At 42.0% G+C, this 12,831-nt stretch overlaps 1 protein-coding gene across 10 annotated transcripts in view; it reads right to left on the bottom strand.

Annotated features, from left to right (window-relative positions):
- Window positions 1-12,831, bottom strand: part of msi2b (musashi RNA-binding protein 2b) — a 234,268-nt gene that overhangs the window by 44,636 nt on the left and 176,801 nt on the right. For all 10 annotated transcript variants that reach the window (XM_076749652.1, XM_076749654.1, XM_076749651.1 and 7 more), the window contains exon 9: window positions 5,102-5,216. In XM_076749652.1, coding sequence (XP_076605767.1) covers window positions 5,102-5,216 — 115 coding nt within the window. The remainder of the gene's footprint in view (window positions 1-5,101; window positions 5,217-12,831) is intronic.

The following is a 12,831-nucleotide window of genomic DNA, read 5'->3' on the forward strand; positions in this document are numbered from 1 at the left end:
CTTGAACAGGCTGCTCCTGTTGGCTGAAATGTTTTTTATAACCTACAAGAATAATGGCCACAATTACAAAAATAGATGCTGCTGATTTAAAATGTGAGTGTCACACAGCTGCTAATATTTTACACAATCTCTCATTTAGTCAATCCAAGTTAGTATGCGTGGATCAATAAAATGCTTCATCATATTTTAACTCATTTCAGGGGGTTGATCTCCATTAGGGTTGGGTATCAAGAAGTGCTAACATTTGGTGCTTAAACGGTTTAAACCCAAAGCTACGATAAGCTCCCGAACGAATAGCACTTTTTATTCAACCATAAGTTCTCTGGCATTTTTACAGCTCAACCTAATGACACAGGCGGGCACCTTAAAATGACGCTGGCATCTGTTTATGTTCCGCACATCTTTAGGATAGTAGAAAGGTTCATGTGTTAATGCGGCTGAATGTGGTTTGTTAAAAAGACGCTCTGGGCAAGAAGTGATGATAGCTCCTCATTTGCACCTCCAGCATGGCATTCATTTGTGCGTGGCTGTGTTATTATATAGGCTGAAACATGGTTTAACCAGTAATTAAAGCTAAATTTGAAACTAACTTTGTGTCTATGGTAGTTATCCCAAGAAGGCAGAGCAACCAGTGATCATAGATTCAGAAAAACTTTGTTGATCCCTGCAGGGAAATTGCTTTGTTGCAGTACTATTTGCTCAAAATAAAATACTTAAAAAGGTAATAAAAACTACAAAGTTACAAGCTACTATAAATTTAACATAATAATAGCCATAATAATAAAATAATACTAAAATATGCAAATGCAAATGTGCAAATGGTAAATAAAATAATTATTTAGAGTAATGAGAAAAAATACCCAACAGAATAAAAATAATGCTGCTAATAGTAATAAACATGTATATGTTAAGTCGTGCATAATTTCTATGTAATAAACATAAATGCCTTTAACCAATCAGACTATTTAAATAGAAACTACCTCAGACTGCCTGAGGACAGCAACATGACGTGAGCGTTGGAGCACCTTGTTCTATTGAATATAGAGAATCTGACTCAAATCTAATTTCCCGTAATCTGTACTTTCAAACGAATGTGTGCAACTCTGGCCTGGTCAGAGCCACTGACTTTATCTTCTGTCATTGTGGGGAACATGATTGATGCGGACATGTGCAGAGTGTTTCTTACGTGTAACGGCTCAGGGGCTGCTTTCATGCGTTTTGTCCGCCTGTGTGTATTCATGAATCAATCTGGGAAGTTAAAAGTTTGGTGGTGGTATGACCTTTATGTTTCCATCACAGACTGGGCCTTTTCTGTGGTGTATTTTGTTTGAACTGTGCTATATACCTACAGTTTATGACAAGTTAAATCAACATTTGACCATGGGAGATCCTACATACAGTACATATATATGTAAACCAAGGCTAGAAACCAAGGCTCAGTTAGCCAGTGCTACTTTTTCTATAATTAGGATAACATTTAACCACAGCCACTGCATTATACAGCTTTGTGAGGATGGCAAATGTCACGATGAACTGTCATGTGTAAACCAAAGTCAAAGTCTGTGTGAGACTGCTTCAGAAGTTGTACGATCCCTGGATAGATGAAGAGTCGCAATGAGGCCCAAAGAGGACCCAGTGTCATTAGAAAAATTTAAGAGCAGCAGATGTATTGTTCATCTGCTGTCATGATTCTTATTACAACCACAGACCCACCAGTTAATTAGCAGGACAGTTTTCAGACAGAAGCAGCTGTGGGCAACATATTGAGGAACGGGGTGTGAGGGAGCATGCAGCTAGGAAGTAGGATACAGACAAAACAAAAAAAAAATCTGAGAGGAGTGGGAGGGAGGGTGGGTGAGCGAGAGAGCCTGTGTGAGAGTCGGGAGGAAATTTGAGCACCATCAAAGGTAATATAAACATAATTAACCCTCTAATTATGGTATATGTCTCAGTCTTTATCTGTTTTCCTCCAGCTATTATCACCTTCAACCATAAGTCTGGACTAAATTACCTAATAAGAGGAAGTCCTTTAGGCCAGAAATGAATCACTGGAGCTAACCTTGATAACTCACTTCACTGCGTGTAAGCTACACCTCAGAAACTGACCTCGGAAACCTCTTTCAGGCTTTTGTGTGCTCAGTTCTTGTTAGATATGTACCAGCCTGATAAATTGGCTGCAGTCACGTTAACATCTGAATGTCTAGCTTGTAATTTCTGGGCTACAAATTCCTGCAGATGCTGTAGACTAATAGAGCTTACAGTAAATACTACATGAGATATCTCTTAATACCACTAAATAATATCTGTACAATATGGAATTGTAGTTTAAGAGCAGGCACAGAGCTATAAACATGCAGACTTTGGCCACATGTATGCACCTGTATGCATGCGTCTAAAGCTTGAAGGCGGCAAATTTTGCATACATGCAGACACTGTGTGTGTGTGTGTGAGTATGCGCGTGAGGGTATGTAGGCTATGTGCGTGTGTGTGTGTGTGTAGGCTTGTGAGAGTGTGTGTGGATGCTCTGTTCTGTATGCCTCAGAGCCTGTGCCAGCTGGAATCAGAAAGGTTGACCTTGGTCATAAATATCTAATCAGTGTTTGCTGTCCATGAAAAAGTTCAATTTATTCCTGACCCAATGGGAAAATGCCTCTCCCAGACCCTTTCCCCTCACTCACAGACAAAAAGAAATGCAACTCAGAGAGGCGGTGAGGGGAACCATAACCTGGTGTGGATGAAGTAGGACGGAGACTACGCCACAGAAAAAAAAAAAAAAAAAAAAAAAAAAATCCTCATCAGCCGCTGATGAGAAGTCATCACCAGGAAGCCACAGATGGATAGCTTTCACAAATCCCCTCAGTGTTTGTTTGGTCTGAAAAGAACTGTGATATGATACAATGAAAAGCTATCACGGACCGCAAAATATTGGATATTATGTGTTTGATACTGTCTTACTGTCAAACAGAATAAATGCCAAACTGAAATTGCTGGCTTAGATACCGCAGCTCCTCATACTCCCTTATTTCAACATTTTCTGAAAATGGCAAAACCATTTTCCTAGTCTGATGTACTGCATTACAATGGGTTTCACATTACTAAATGAGGAATTTGCCACCAGATGTGTGCACGGAGTGTCTAAGGAGAGAGCTACAGGGATGTGTACGAAAGTGTCGGGAAAGTGGATTAAGATACATCGAAGTTAAGCTCCTATCGTGAAATTCTTAGCGTGTGCATATCGACAAATATCGCAAGAGAGTGGGAGGAAAGAAGAAAGAAGGAGAAAGAAGGAGAGAGCCAACTATCTTTCCTGCCATTTGACTAAATGAAGCCTGCCATTGTGTCTGGCCTGGTGGCAGCCTCTTAGTGCTCTTATTTGCCTTATTAATATGCATGCTAATGTACCTATTTTATGGCTCAACAGTTCTGATTCACTTTAAAATCAATTATCCATCTGGTACACCCATACCTCGCCCAGGCTCAAATGTGTATTAATTTCAGCAAACATACATCGGGCACAACACAATAAAGATAAATGCCTCGATTAGAGGCAGTAAACAAAGGAGCTAGGGATGGCTTTAATGAGATTTGGCACAAAAGGAGCTTACACTTTCTTAAATAATGAGCCTTGGGTCCCTTTTTCCAAATGCAAATTATATAAAGGAATGTTTCGCTGTCCTTGTTCCAATTTCATTTAGATAAGAATGTCTCCAAACAAGTTGGCTGTTAATATTCTCACATGAGCACATCACTGCCTTTCTGCCTGCTGCCTCCCAATGGAGGGGAAGAGTGCTGTCCTCTTCGCAGACACATTAGGCTGTAATAAGTTCGGAAAAGTTCACTGTGCTTGTTAAATACTTCGAACAGATGAGATGCAACCGAACGACTCAGATAGAGCTGGCACAAGCACTCGGCCAACATCACAAACAACTGTATAATCAGTCTCGTGGCAAGGTCAACACCCGACACTTTATGCACCTGTATGTAGATAGATGGATAGATAAATAGATGGACAGATATTGTAGATAATTAGTTTCCTGCCCCTTAACGTTTATTAGTGCCACAGCTCAATAAATGGTCAAATCCTCTGGTTTCTGTCCATTTTTAAAAGAAAACGGCAAACAGGCCACAGCTAAATATGACTTGCTATCGAGTATCAAAGCTGCTTCAAACATCACGTTACCTGGTGCAGATAAAAATGCATGACTGTGGCTCAGCCTGCACCTGCTACAAGAGCGGGGGGGGAGGGGCTACTTGCACGGCAAAACGAGTCTCTTACAATCAGCTGCATGTCTCTTTTGCTTTTGAAGGCAAAAATAAATCTTTCATGTGAGGGCAAATCCATTTGGTTGGGTCGCACATACAAATGATATGCATAGGAAATGTGCACGACAGACAGACAGAAAGACAGGCAGCTAGATAGATAGAGAGGGAGCGGGTGAGACAGTGGGCGGGTAGGGAGGCAGGGAGGGAGAGGGTGCAATAGTGTTAACTAAAAAGGGCCACAGGCATGGGCTGGATGGTAATGAAGAGGGGTGGGCCAGCAGCTGAGGTCCCTGTAGATGAGATCTCTCACTGACATGTGTGTCCCCTTCATTACCCATTAAGGGGGGCACAGTGATGAATCCTTAATATGACATTACACCAATTTTCCTCTTCATTTAGCCTGATAATGTGCTGGTCTGCTCCTATATGCCCAGGGGCTGCCTGTACCAGACTCGACCAGAAATAGACCACAGTGGCCACTGGTGGCACACCTTGAAGCAGCCTAATTAGGGGCAGCGCCCACCTAATGGGGCTATCTGGACGAGAGTTTGCATAAGTTGATTTTTTTTTTAGAAGGCAGAAATTGATGACTGAACGGCGTTCACGTCCGACTCTTCCTCCGTCCCCCCTCCCCCAAAATACATATATTTTATGCTTTTATTTGCTACCTGGTAAAATGCTTGGGTCCTCTTTAAAAATTAGGAATTCTAAGCCTAAATTGATGCTTGATGGGCATTTTCAGCATGATTTCAAATGTATATTATATAAAGGATGCATACAGAACACTTGTTTGGCACGTGTTTATGCATTATCGTGTAAGGATGTGTGTACGACTCACTCAGCATGCCCATCCCCAGCATGAAGGCATCCATGGTGTAGGGCAGACCCCTGGCTCGCCCTCGTGTACCTGGTGGGAACATCACCTCCTTGGGCTGGGCCTTCTTACATTCTACCTATGTAGACAGACAAACACACACATATGCATATGTGCACACAAACACACACACAGAGACAAACCATTAGACTGTGTAAGGTACACAACCAGACAGATCTGACAGGGCTGTCTCAGCTCTTTAAGGTGGTTTTCTATTTGACTTGCACAGCGCTAGATGTTTTCCATAGAGAAAAACAAGACTGAGTCAATCTGAGCACCTCACATTTTAGAGGAGAGTCTCTCAGGAAAACTTACAATCATGCTCCTCCTGCATTAAAGCAAAGGTTGTTGCTCCAGTGAGCATGTGCCCAATGCCTCAGGGAAATACAAGCTTAATTCTTTCCAAGAGTTTCTGAGACATCAAGGTAAGAGAGGCTCTGTTCTGCAATGCCATTACCACAGTCCCGCTGTGTGGCAGTATGTCCAGCTTCCTCGTGAAAGGCGGCTCTTTGTTTAATCCAAACACAATATCTCAAAAGCAATAATCTCTCGTGACAAAATCTCTATTTGCTCACTGTTTGTTTCATTCAACTTAAGTCTTGCCAGGCCAGTGTGTTTAAAATGTGAAGCTGGTCAAAAAATGGGCGTTTCAAAGCTCAACATGGTTATTTCATGTGTCTGTGCTTCTATTTGTGCATTGTGTGTTTGTGTATGTCTGCTGGGCTGAAGTCCCCGGTGCCCCACAGTCCAATTCCACCTGCAGCACTCATCTCTCTCCTGCATTTCTTTCTCCCACTCCACTTCTCACACATACAGGTTTGTTCATTTCCCATCTTGCAAGACTGACATCTCCTCCCCCTGCATAACACATATCAAATGAGGGATGTGACAGGGGCAGATGAGGAGAAGGAGGAAGATGAGAGCCCTATTTACCACATATCTATCCTATCTCGATGAATTATAGAGAAGCGCAATCGGCTGACAAGGGTGGCATGGTCTTGTGTCTGTTGGTTGTTCTTTGGTAGGCCGAGTCTGTTCACCATGCTGCACAATCTATTTGCTCCACTGCCTGCTTGGCATCAGCCTGTCCATCTGTTTGTCTGTTTGCCTCCTGGCTCTCGCCTGCTTCTCCCTACTGCCTCCACTTAAGCAGGGCTTCCTCGGCTGCTGCGATTCACATGTCATCCTGGCCTGCTGCACAAGACAGGCTACTGCGCCAGTGCTGTGTACACCTCAACCACGGTACGGCTCGGCATCCATACAAATGGGCTTGCAACTCTGACAGGCCAGCGGTGCACATTACTATTCACACACAAAATCATACACAGGTTCACACATGCAAGTTGCCAAACTGAAGAAAAACTTCACGTGCGTATGAAGGTGCTAAATGAATAGTATAACAAGCTCTGTATATCCAGCAGAGAGCTAGATATGTAAAGAGGGAACACTAATGAAAAAGGTTTCTATCACAGAGGAAAAGTTGCTGCGTTGCAGAGCTGTGATTTGTTGCTGTTAGCAGCCCTTTCATTTGAAGCAGACCAACTAAAGTACACAGTTCCCTCAGCCACTTTGTAGCTGTCACAGCTACTCTGCCATCCTCGCTCGCCTGGAATGCTTTGACATTGTGCTGAAGAGAGCACAGGCGCTCTTATCGTCAGGGAATGACCCCCAGCGTGGAAGCAGCAACTTGGGTGGGACAAATGGGTCTGTAAAGAAATCTCAGTACACTGCTGGGATTTTCACATGTTCTCGTAGCTGGGTGACGAACACAGCTGAGTTCCGCCCGCACCGGAGACGTGACAGTGTCTGATCAGCGTCCTCCGGTAGCCCCTGCCACATCCAGCGAGTTGGACGCTCGGTTTCCTGCTGGGAGTAAGACAGACCCGGGTGTGAGTCATGCCTACATGCTCTCTCAGATGTGGGTCTTTGATATTCAGAGAGAGGGCTCCTTGTCATGGATTTAAAACCAGCCAGGAGCCAGGATTGTGGTGGTGTGAGCGTGTGGGTGTTCACCTGCTTCAAACACACAGGAGTGTGTGAGGGAGGGAGGCGGGAGCTTTCAAGAGCGAACTGAGTCAAAGAGAGGAGAACAGAGAGGACGGCAAGACAATTCAGCGCCTCACGATGAAGAACTGCAGAGGTTAAGCAGTCATGAAATCAGAGATTCGAATTTTGCAGTGTGGAAAGTATCACAGACTGAGCCTTTTGGCCGCATGAAGTGGGAGATAACGACACTAAATTTTGCAAGCTTTCATCTGAACTCTAAGCATTGTCCTGAATTGTGGCTGATGTAACATGTCCGTGACTCCACAATATGTGTATCACGATCCTCACGTAGATGTCGTGAATGCTGGTGTTTGCTGAGAAAAAGCACCCCCCCCTTCAACCTGCCTTGACTTCACTGCCAGGATGCTTACATCGCTTTGTGTGGAAACAGCACCGAAAGATCTGAGAGCTTCAAACACACGCATGCGCGCACGCACGCACACACACAGATATACAGTTTGCAAGACAGCTGACTGTTGAAGTGGATTCCTGCCACACAGTGCTGACAAGGTGTGGTTACCTCAACCTGCATGCTTTCAACATATATCGAGATGTTTCCTCCTACTCCGCTGAAATACTGATATCCTGCAGTTGACAGCTTATCTTTGAGATTTGTGTCACTCTGCAGCCCAAGATAAAGTCAGGGAAGAGAGGAAATCAGAGAGCCAGACAGCAGAGCTTATACACTCTTAAAAAAAAAGTTTTAATTGTTTTATTTAAAACTTGAGAGGACTGAGTGAACACGGATGCCTGTTTGTACGTACCATGATAGCCCTGGTCTCATTTCCAGAGCATCAAATATGTCACGGCCCTCTGTGTCTCACACGGATGCACAAGGTGTTCTTTAGCATCTGTATGAGACGCACCAGGCTTCCAGCTAACTCCACTGTAAACCCATCTGTGGCAATATTAGATGCTGAGAGCAAGGCGACGTTGTATAAAGAGCAAGAAAGTCCACGAACGGAGGAAGGTGGGTGGCTGGATGGGTCAAACAAACACGTGACTTTTCACCCAGAAGAGCAGGGTTTTCCTAAACCTAACCAAGTCGTTTTGATTCCTAAACCTAACCAAACTGTGACCGCTGTCCAACATTAACCACATGCTAGAAAGGCTTTCTGGCAGGAAGGCTTTGTGCGTCACTGGGATGAGAATGTGTTGGACGGCTGAAGCTTGCATCATATAATGAAAAGATTTTTAAAAAAATGTTTAAATTACTCTTTATACTATGTTATTTGAAATACTGTTTGTGACTGCTTGGACTGTTAAATCTGAACTGAAAACTCTTTCCTGTGTTAGTTCGAGCCATCAGAGCAATCACTCAGACTCCAGCCTGCATACCCCTGTTTAAAAAACTGGGCCTTGGATGGCGTCCAAGCAACCTGCAGCCTGGTTTGTCAGGAGTAAAAAGTAATCCAAAGCAACAGGAAATGACCCCAAAACGCTGTGTGCTATAAGGAGACAGATGTTGACATACAGTAGCCAGTGGTTACTCATGCCGGGATAGTCTTGCATGACAAAATAGGAAGGGGATCTGAAGTAATTACTGCTGCTCATTTACCACATTATAGTTTTGTTTAAGTCTTGTGGCTTTAAATTCAGGGTAAGAAAACAAACTATAAAATAAATACAGCAGATGATGAATTCCACATCACCTCCATCATCAAAACTCAAATATTTTGGTCGATTTTTTTCTGTTCTGATGCTGTCTTGTTCAGGATTTTTGTCTTTTTTTTGAGGTTTCTGTTCTTTCAGATTTATCTCCATCTACCAATAACCAAGCCTGACATTGAAATCATGGAGTGCACATACGCACACAAACACACAGCAGCATGCACTTGCAGGACCTCACAAGCACTGTGTAGGAATACAGCCCACTGATGAAGAAAATAAACAAACCGCCTTTGTTATCATGTACAAACCCTGTGATACAGAGCAGAGAAACGCTCCAGTTATGACCTTTTCAATTCGTCTCCCATACATATTAACCTTGTAGGTATAACAGGAGGGTGTGGGTGGGATGGACCGGCAATGGCTGTCCTTCAGGGATGAGTGTTGTGGGTGTGGTGTGTGTGTGTGTATGTGTGTGTGTGTGTGTGTGTGTGTGTGTGTGTGTGTAGAGGGGGAGGTGTACGGCTACTATTAGCTTCACTAGTGAATGGATTCCATCAGTAGACTGGCAGACTGAATAAAGGAAACAGTGTGATTCATTTACTCCAGCTCCCACTCCCAGCTGAACAGTCAAAACACATAGACTGGATAGTTAGGAAATGTCACGGCTCTGAATGCACAATATCAGGCATGGTGGTGTGGGGTTATTCACTTAAGAAAAAAGGCTTCTCACAAGCATTTTAACAAGTGGTTTATTAAACCAAGTTAAAACAATGCATTTTTTTATTTAGGCTAAATCCTTTGGCAGTGCTGTATGTGAGAAAAAAGTCTATTAAAATTGGATCAAGATGTTACTCTACAAAGCTGAGAGAGGGATGTGCTGGCATGCATACCTGACTGGGTCATGTTTAAGGATTCATTTGAGCCTTATTTTGAAAAGGTGTGTGGACTTCACTCAATCTATTGATGAACAAGAGAACATTTAATTTTTTCAACTTTCTATGGACAACTCGATTCTTCCTATCCTTTCAAACCTATGACTACGGAAATCCATCGTAAAGCTCGATGACCTAAAAACTTTAGCGCTCTGTTTTCTTCTCTTTGGCACCACCTATGGTGATAAGCTGCAGGTGTGTTTTTGGATCCAAACGGTGGCGCATGTGTAACGTGCACCGAGTTTCATCGTCTGTAGCCATCGACCTTTTCTTTGCTTATTTTTGGCCAGAGTAACCTGTTACTCACAATGCTAGCAGACACTACAGAAAACAGCGTGCTGTTTCACACATTAGTGAATTGAAGAGCGAGTCTGTTATGTTAGTTCTGCCTGTCCCCTCTGGCAGACCAGTATTGCTGGATGAAGGAAAACACTCACTATCTGTGCACCGCGTGTGATTTTTCCTGGGAATGTCGCCACATCTCCCAGTTCACAGCACTGCAAACATAAGGACTTTCATCAGTGAGCCACAGACTCAATCACCATTGTCTTACCTCATTCAGTGACAGATAGTGACTTTACATACATTTATTTTAATGAAAATCTTGAACTCCTGTTGCTATGGATGACATCGTGTTTCATGCATGAACTTACGAGGTCTACAGTGATTGGTTGGTTTGTGTCCAGTGTCGGTGTTCATTATTACACAGGAGCACAACAAACAAAGCAGACCAGTAGGTCTCACTGAAAACATTTGAGATGTTTTACAAAAGTTTCAAACAAAATAAAATATTCACCTGTTTAGTATTGTACCAGGATGTAATATTTTTCATTTTACCACACAGAGAGTAATAGAGTAGTTCTACATAAAGCACTGATTTTACCTGAAAATCCAGTGATGGCCAGGAAACCAGCTTTAGTAAGATTTTTTGTTGTAGGACACTTAATATACTTTCAAACAAATTGGGGTCTTAAGAGTGCAATTTAGTTTAGCTAGTAATTCTGGTAGAGAGCTGAGATTTTCTGAGTTCATCAGCAATGTTGTGCAAACCTCCCAAACCTTGTTAAGATATGCTTTTAAAAGTTTAGTCTTGTATCATTCCAAAACACTGGCATTACAAGGAGCACTTCTCACAGCAGCTGACTGACTGTGAGTAGGTCTTAGTGAATTAGGCGTCTTCTGGACTTCCTCTATTAAAGGACCTGCTTTTAAAGCTAAAATGCTTTGTCCTAAAGTTAAGAAGTACTTGTACTTCACTTGAGTATTTCTATTCTATGTAACATTAGCCTTTTACTTCAACATCTCAGAGGCAAATATTTTACTTTTTATTCCCTCAGTCCAGTTTTTGATACTCAAAAGATCTATTTCGGTGGGAGTGTCACTTTAAGACCTCTGTGAACTGTATGTCATGTATTTTATAAGGAGGGTATTTACAGCAGACCCTCCATTCTGAACCACTTGTATCCACAGTCAATAAAGAAATCGGGAACTGAGTAATGCCACACATATCATAATGGTAAGAAGTTTTGGATGAAACAAAACGATGCCTTCAATGACTGCCAATCTCGCAGGAGTCATTATGTCTGATGATATCTCTGCATGGTTATGTAAAAGCTAAGTAATTTGAGGTCATTTTAAGGACCAGGTGCTTCCTGTGGTGCCAGAACTATTCCCTCAACATGTTTATGTATTCCAAGATGATATTGTCCCCAGACACACTGAGAGACACATTCAAAAGTAATACCATGATCATCAGGTTGAAGTCAAATGGGCTTCCATCACTTCCTCAATCAGCAGATCTGAACATCAGTGAGCTTTTATGGAACGTCCTGGAGTGCGGAGTGCGAAGTGGATTTCCACCTCCTTCATCCCTCAAAGCTTTCCTCCTTCAATGAAGGGTAAACATCCAATTACTTACAGTCCAGAACTTGTAAGGCAGCACTCCATGAGGGACTGAAAGACCTCAGAAGGGTGGGCCGACTTCCTTATTAGTCACTTGATGTTCAAACACTGTTAAAAAATTTCCACTCTTTAAAAAAAATATTTTCAAAGACATTTTCAACAACCCAGAGACTTTCTCTCTTTAGAAACCTCCTTTAAAATAATGATAGCTTTTTTAGTCTATGGCTATAACTAAGCCTGTCCAGGCAAGATTTATACAATATAAGACTTAGGCAAATGTCACACACACACACATACACACACACACACACTTGACTTAATGGCCCCTGGTTTGAGGGCTGTAAATTTTAATGTTCATCGGCAGCGCAACTGATTGGTTTGCAGGTTTGACACACAACAGCAGAACTGGTACAGCTGGCACTCACCAACTCAGAAGGTGGGTTTAATTAAAAGTAATTATGTCTGGTGAGCTGATCACAGACGACCCACTGCTTATAGACATAACGTACAGGCCACAAGCTACTCATATCATGAACCTTTATCACGGCTAAATGTAGATCGTCTGCAGAATGATCAAATTACGCGCAAGTAAGTGCACAGAAAAGTTTCTTAAGAACTGTCCGCTATCATCTGAACACACACACACACACACACACACACACACATTTACACAACCAGTAAATTTCTTTCTTTAACATAAAATTGGGTCTTTCACAGCATTAGTTGTGACCTATTCAAGGATTTCAATTCCCTTCGTTCATATACTGACACTGTATAAAATCTTTGCCATGTGGGAGAAAACAAATAAGATTATCACATTATTAAAATAAGATTTTTAATTATAGAACACAATATTCCTATAATATCTCTATTTCTATGTATCTTGTAGCATACTCTGACTTTAAAGTGCCTCACATGTTTAAAATCACTTTATTCACATAAACTTTGCAATAACATTTTCAAATATTATCAAAGTATCTAATTAAGTTCCTCTATCAATGATGTTGCAGTGACTAGATTTAACTTTCGAATTTATTTACATTGTCATATTTCTATTGCACTTTTTCTTAATTTCTGTGCAACTCAAAAGCAGGTTTATGGTATTTTCCTCATAAGGTACCAGTATAACAGAAGTTCTAATATAATTTGTATAATAGCCTATCCTTTAAGCTTTGATTGCATTTTTTTCAGCAACAATATGAA

Source organism: Chaetodon auriga, chromosome 15 (assembly GCF_051107435.1).
Source record: "Chaetodon auriga isolate fChaAug3 chromosome 15, fChaAug3.hap1, whole genome shotgun sequence".
In the NCBI taxonomy this organism is placed as follows: Eukaryota; Metazoa; Chordata; class Actinopteri; order Chaetodontiformes; family Chaetodontidae; genus Chaetodon; species Chaetodon auriga.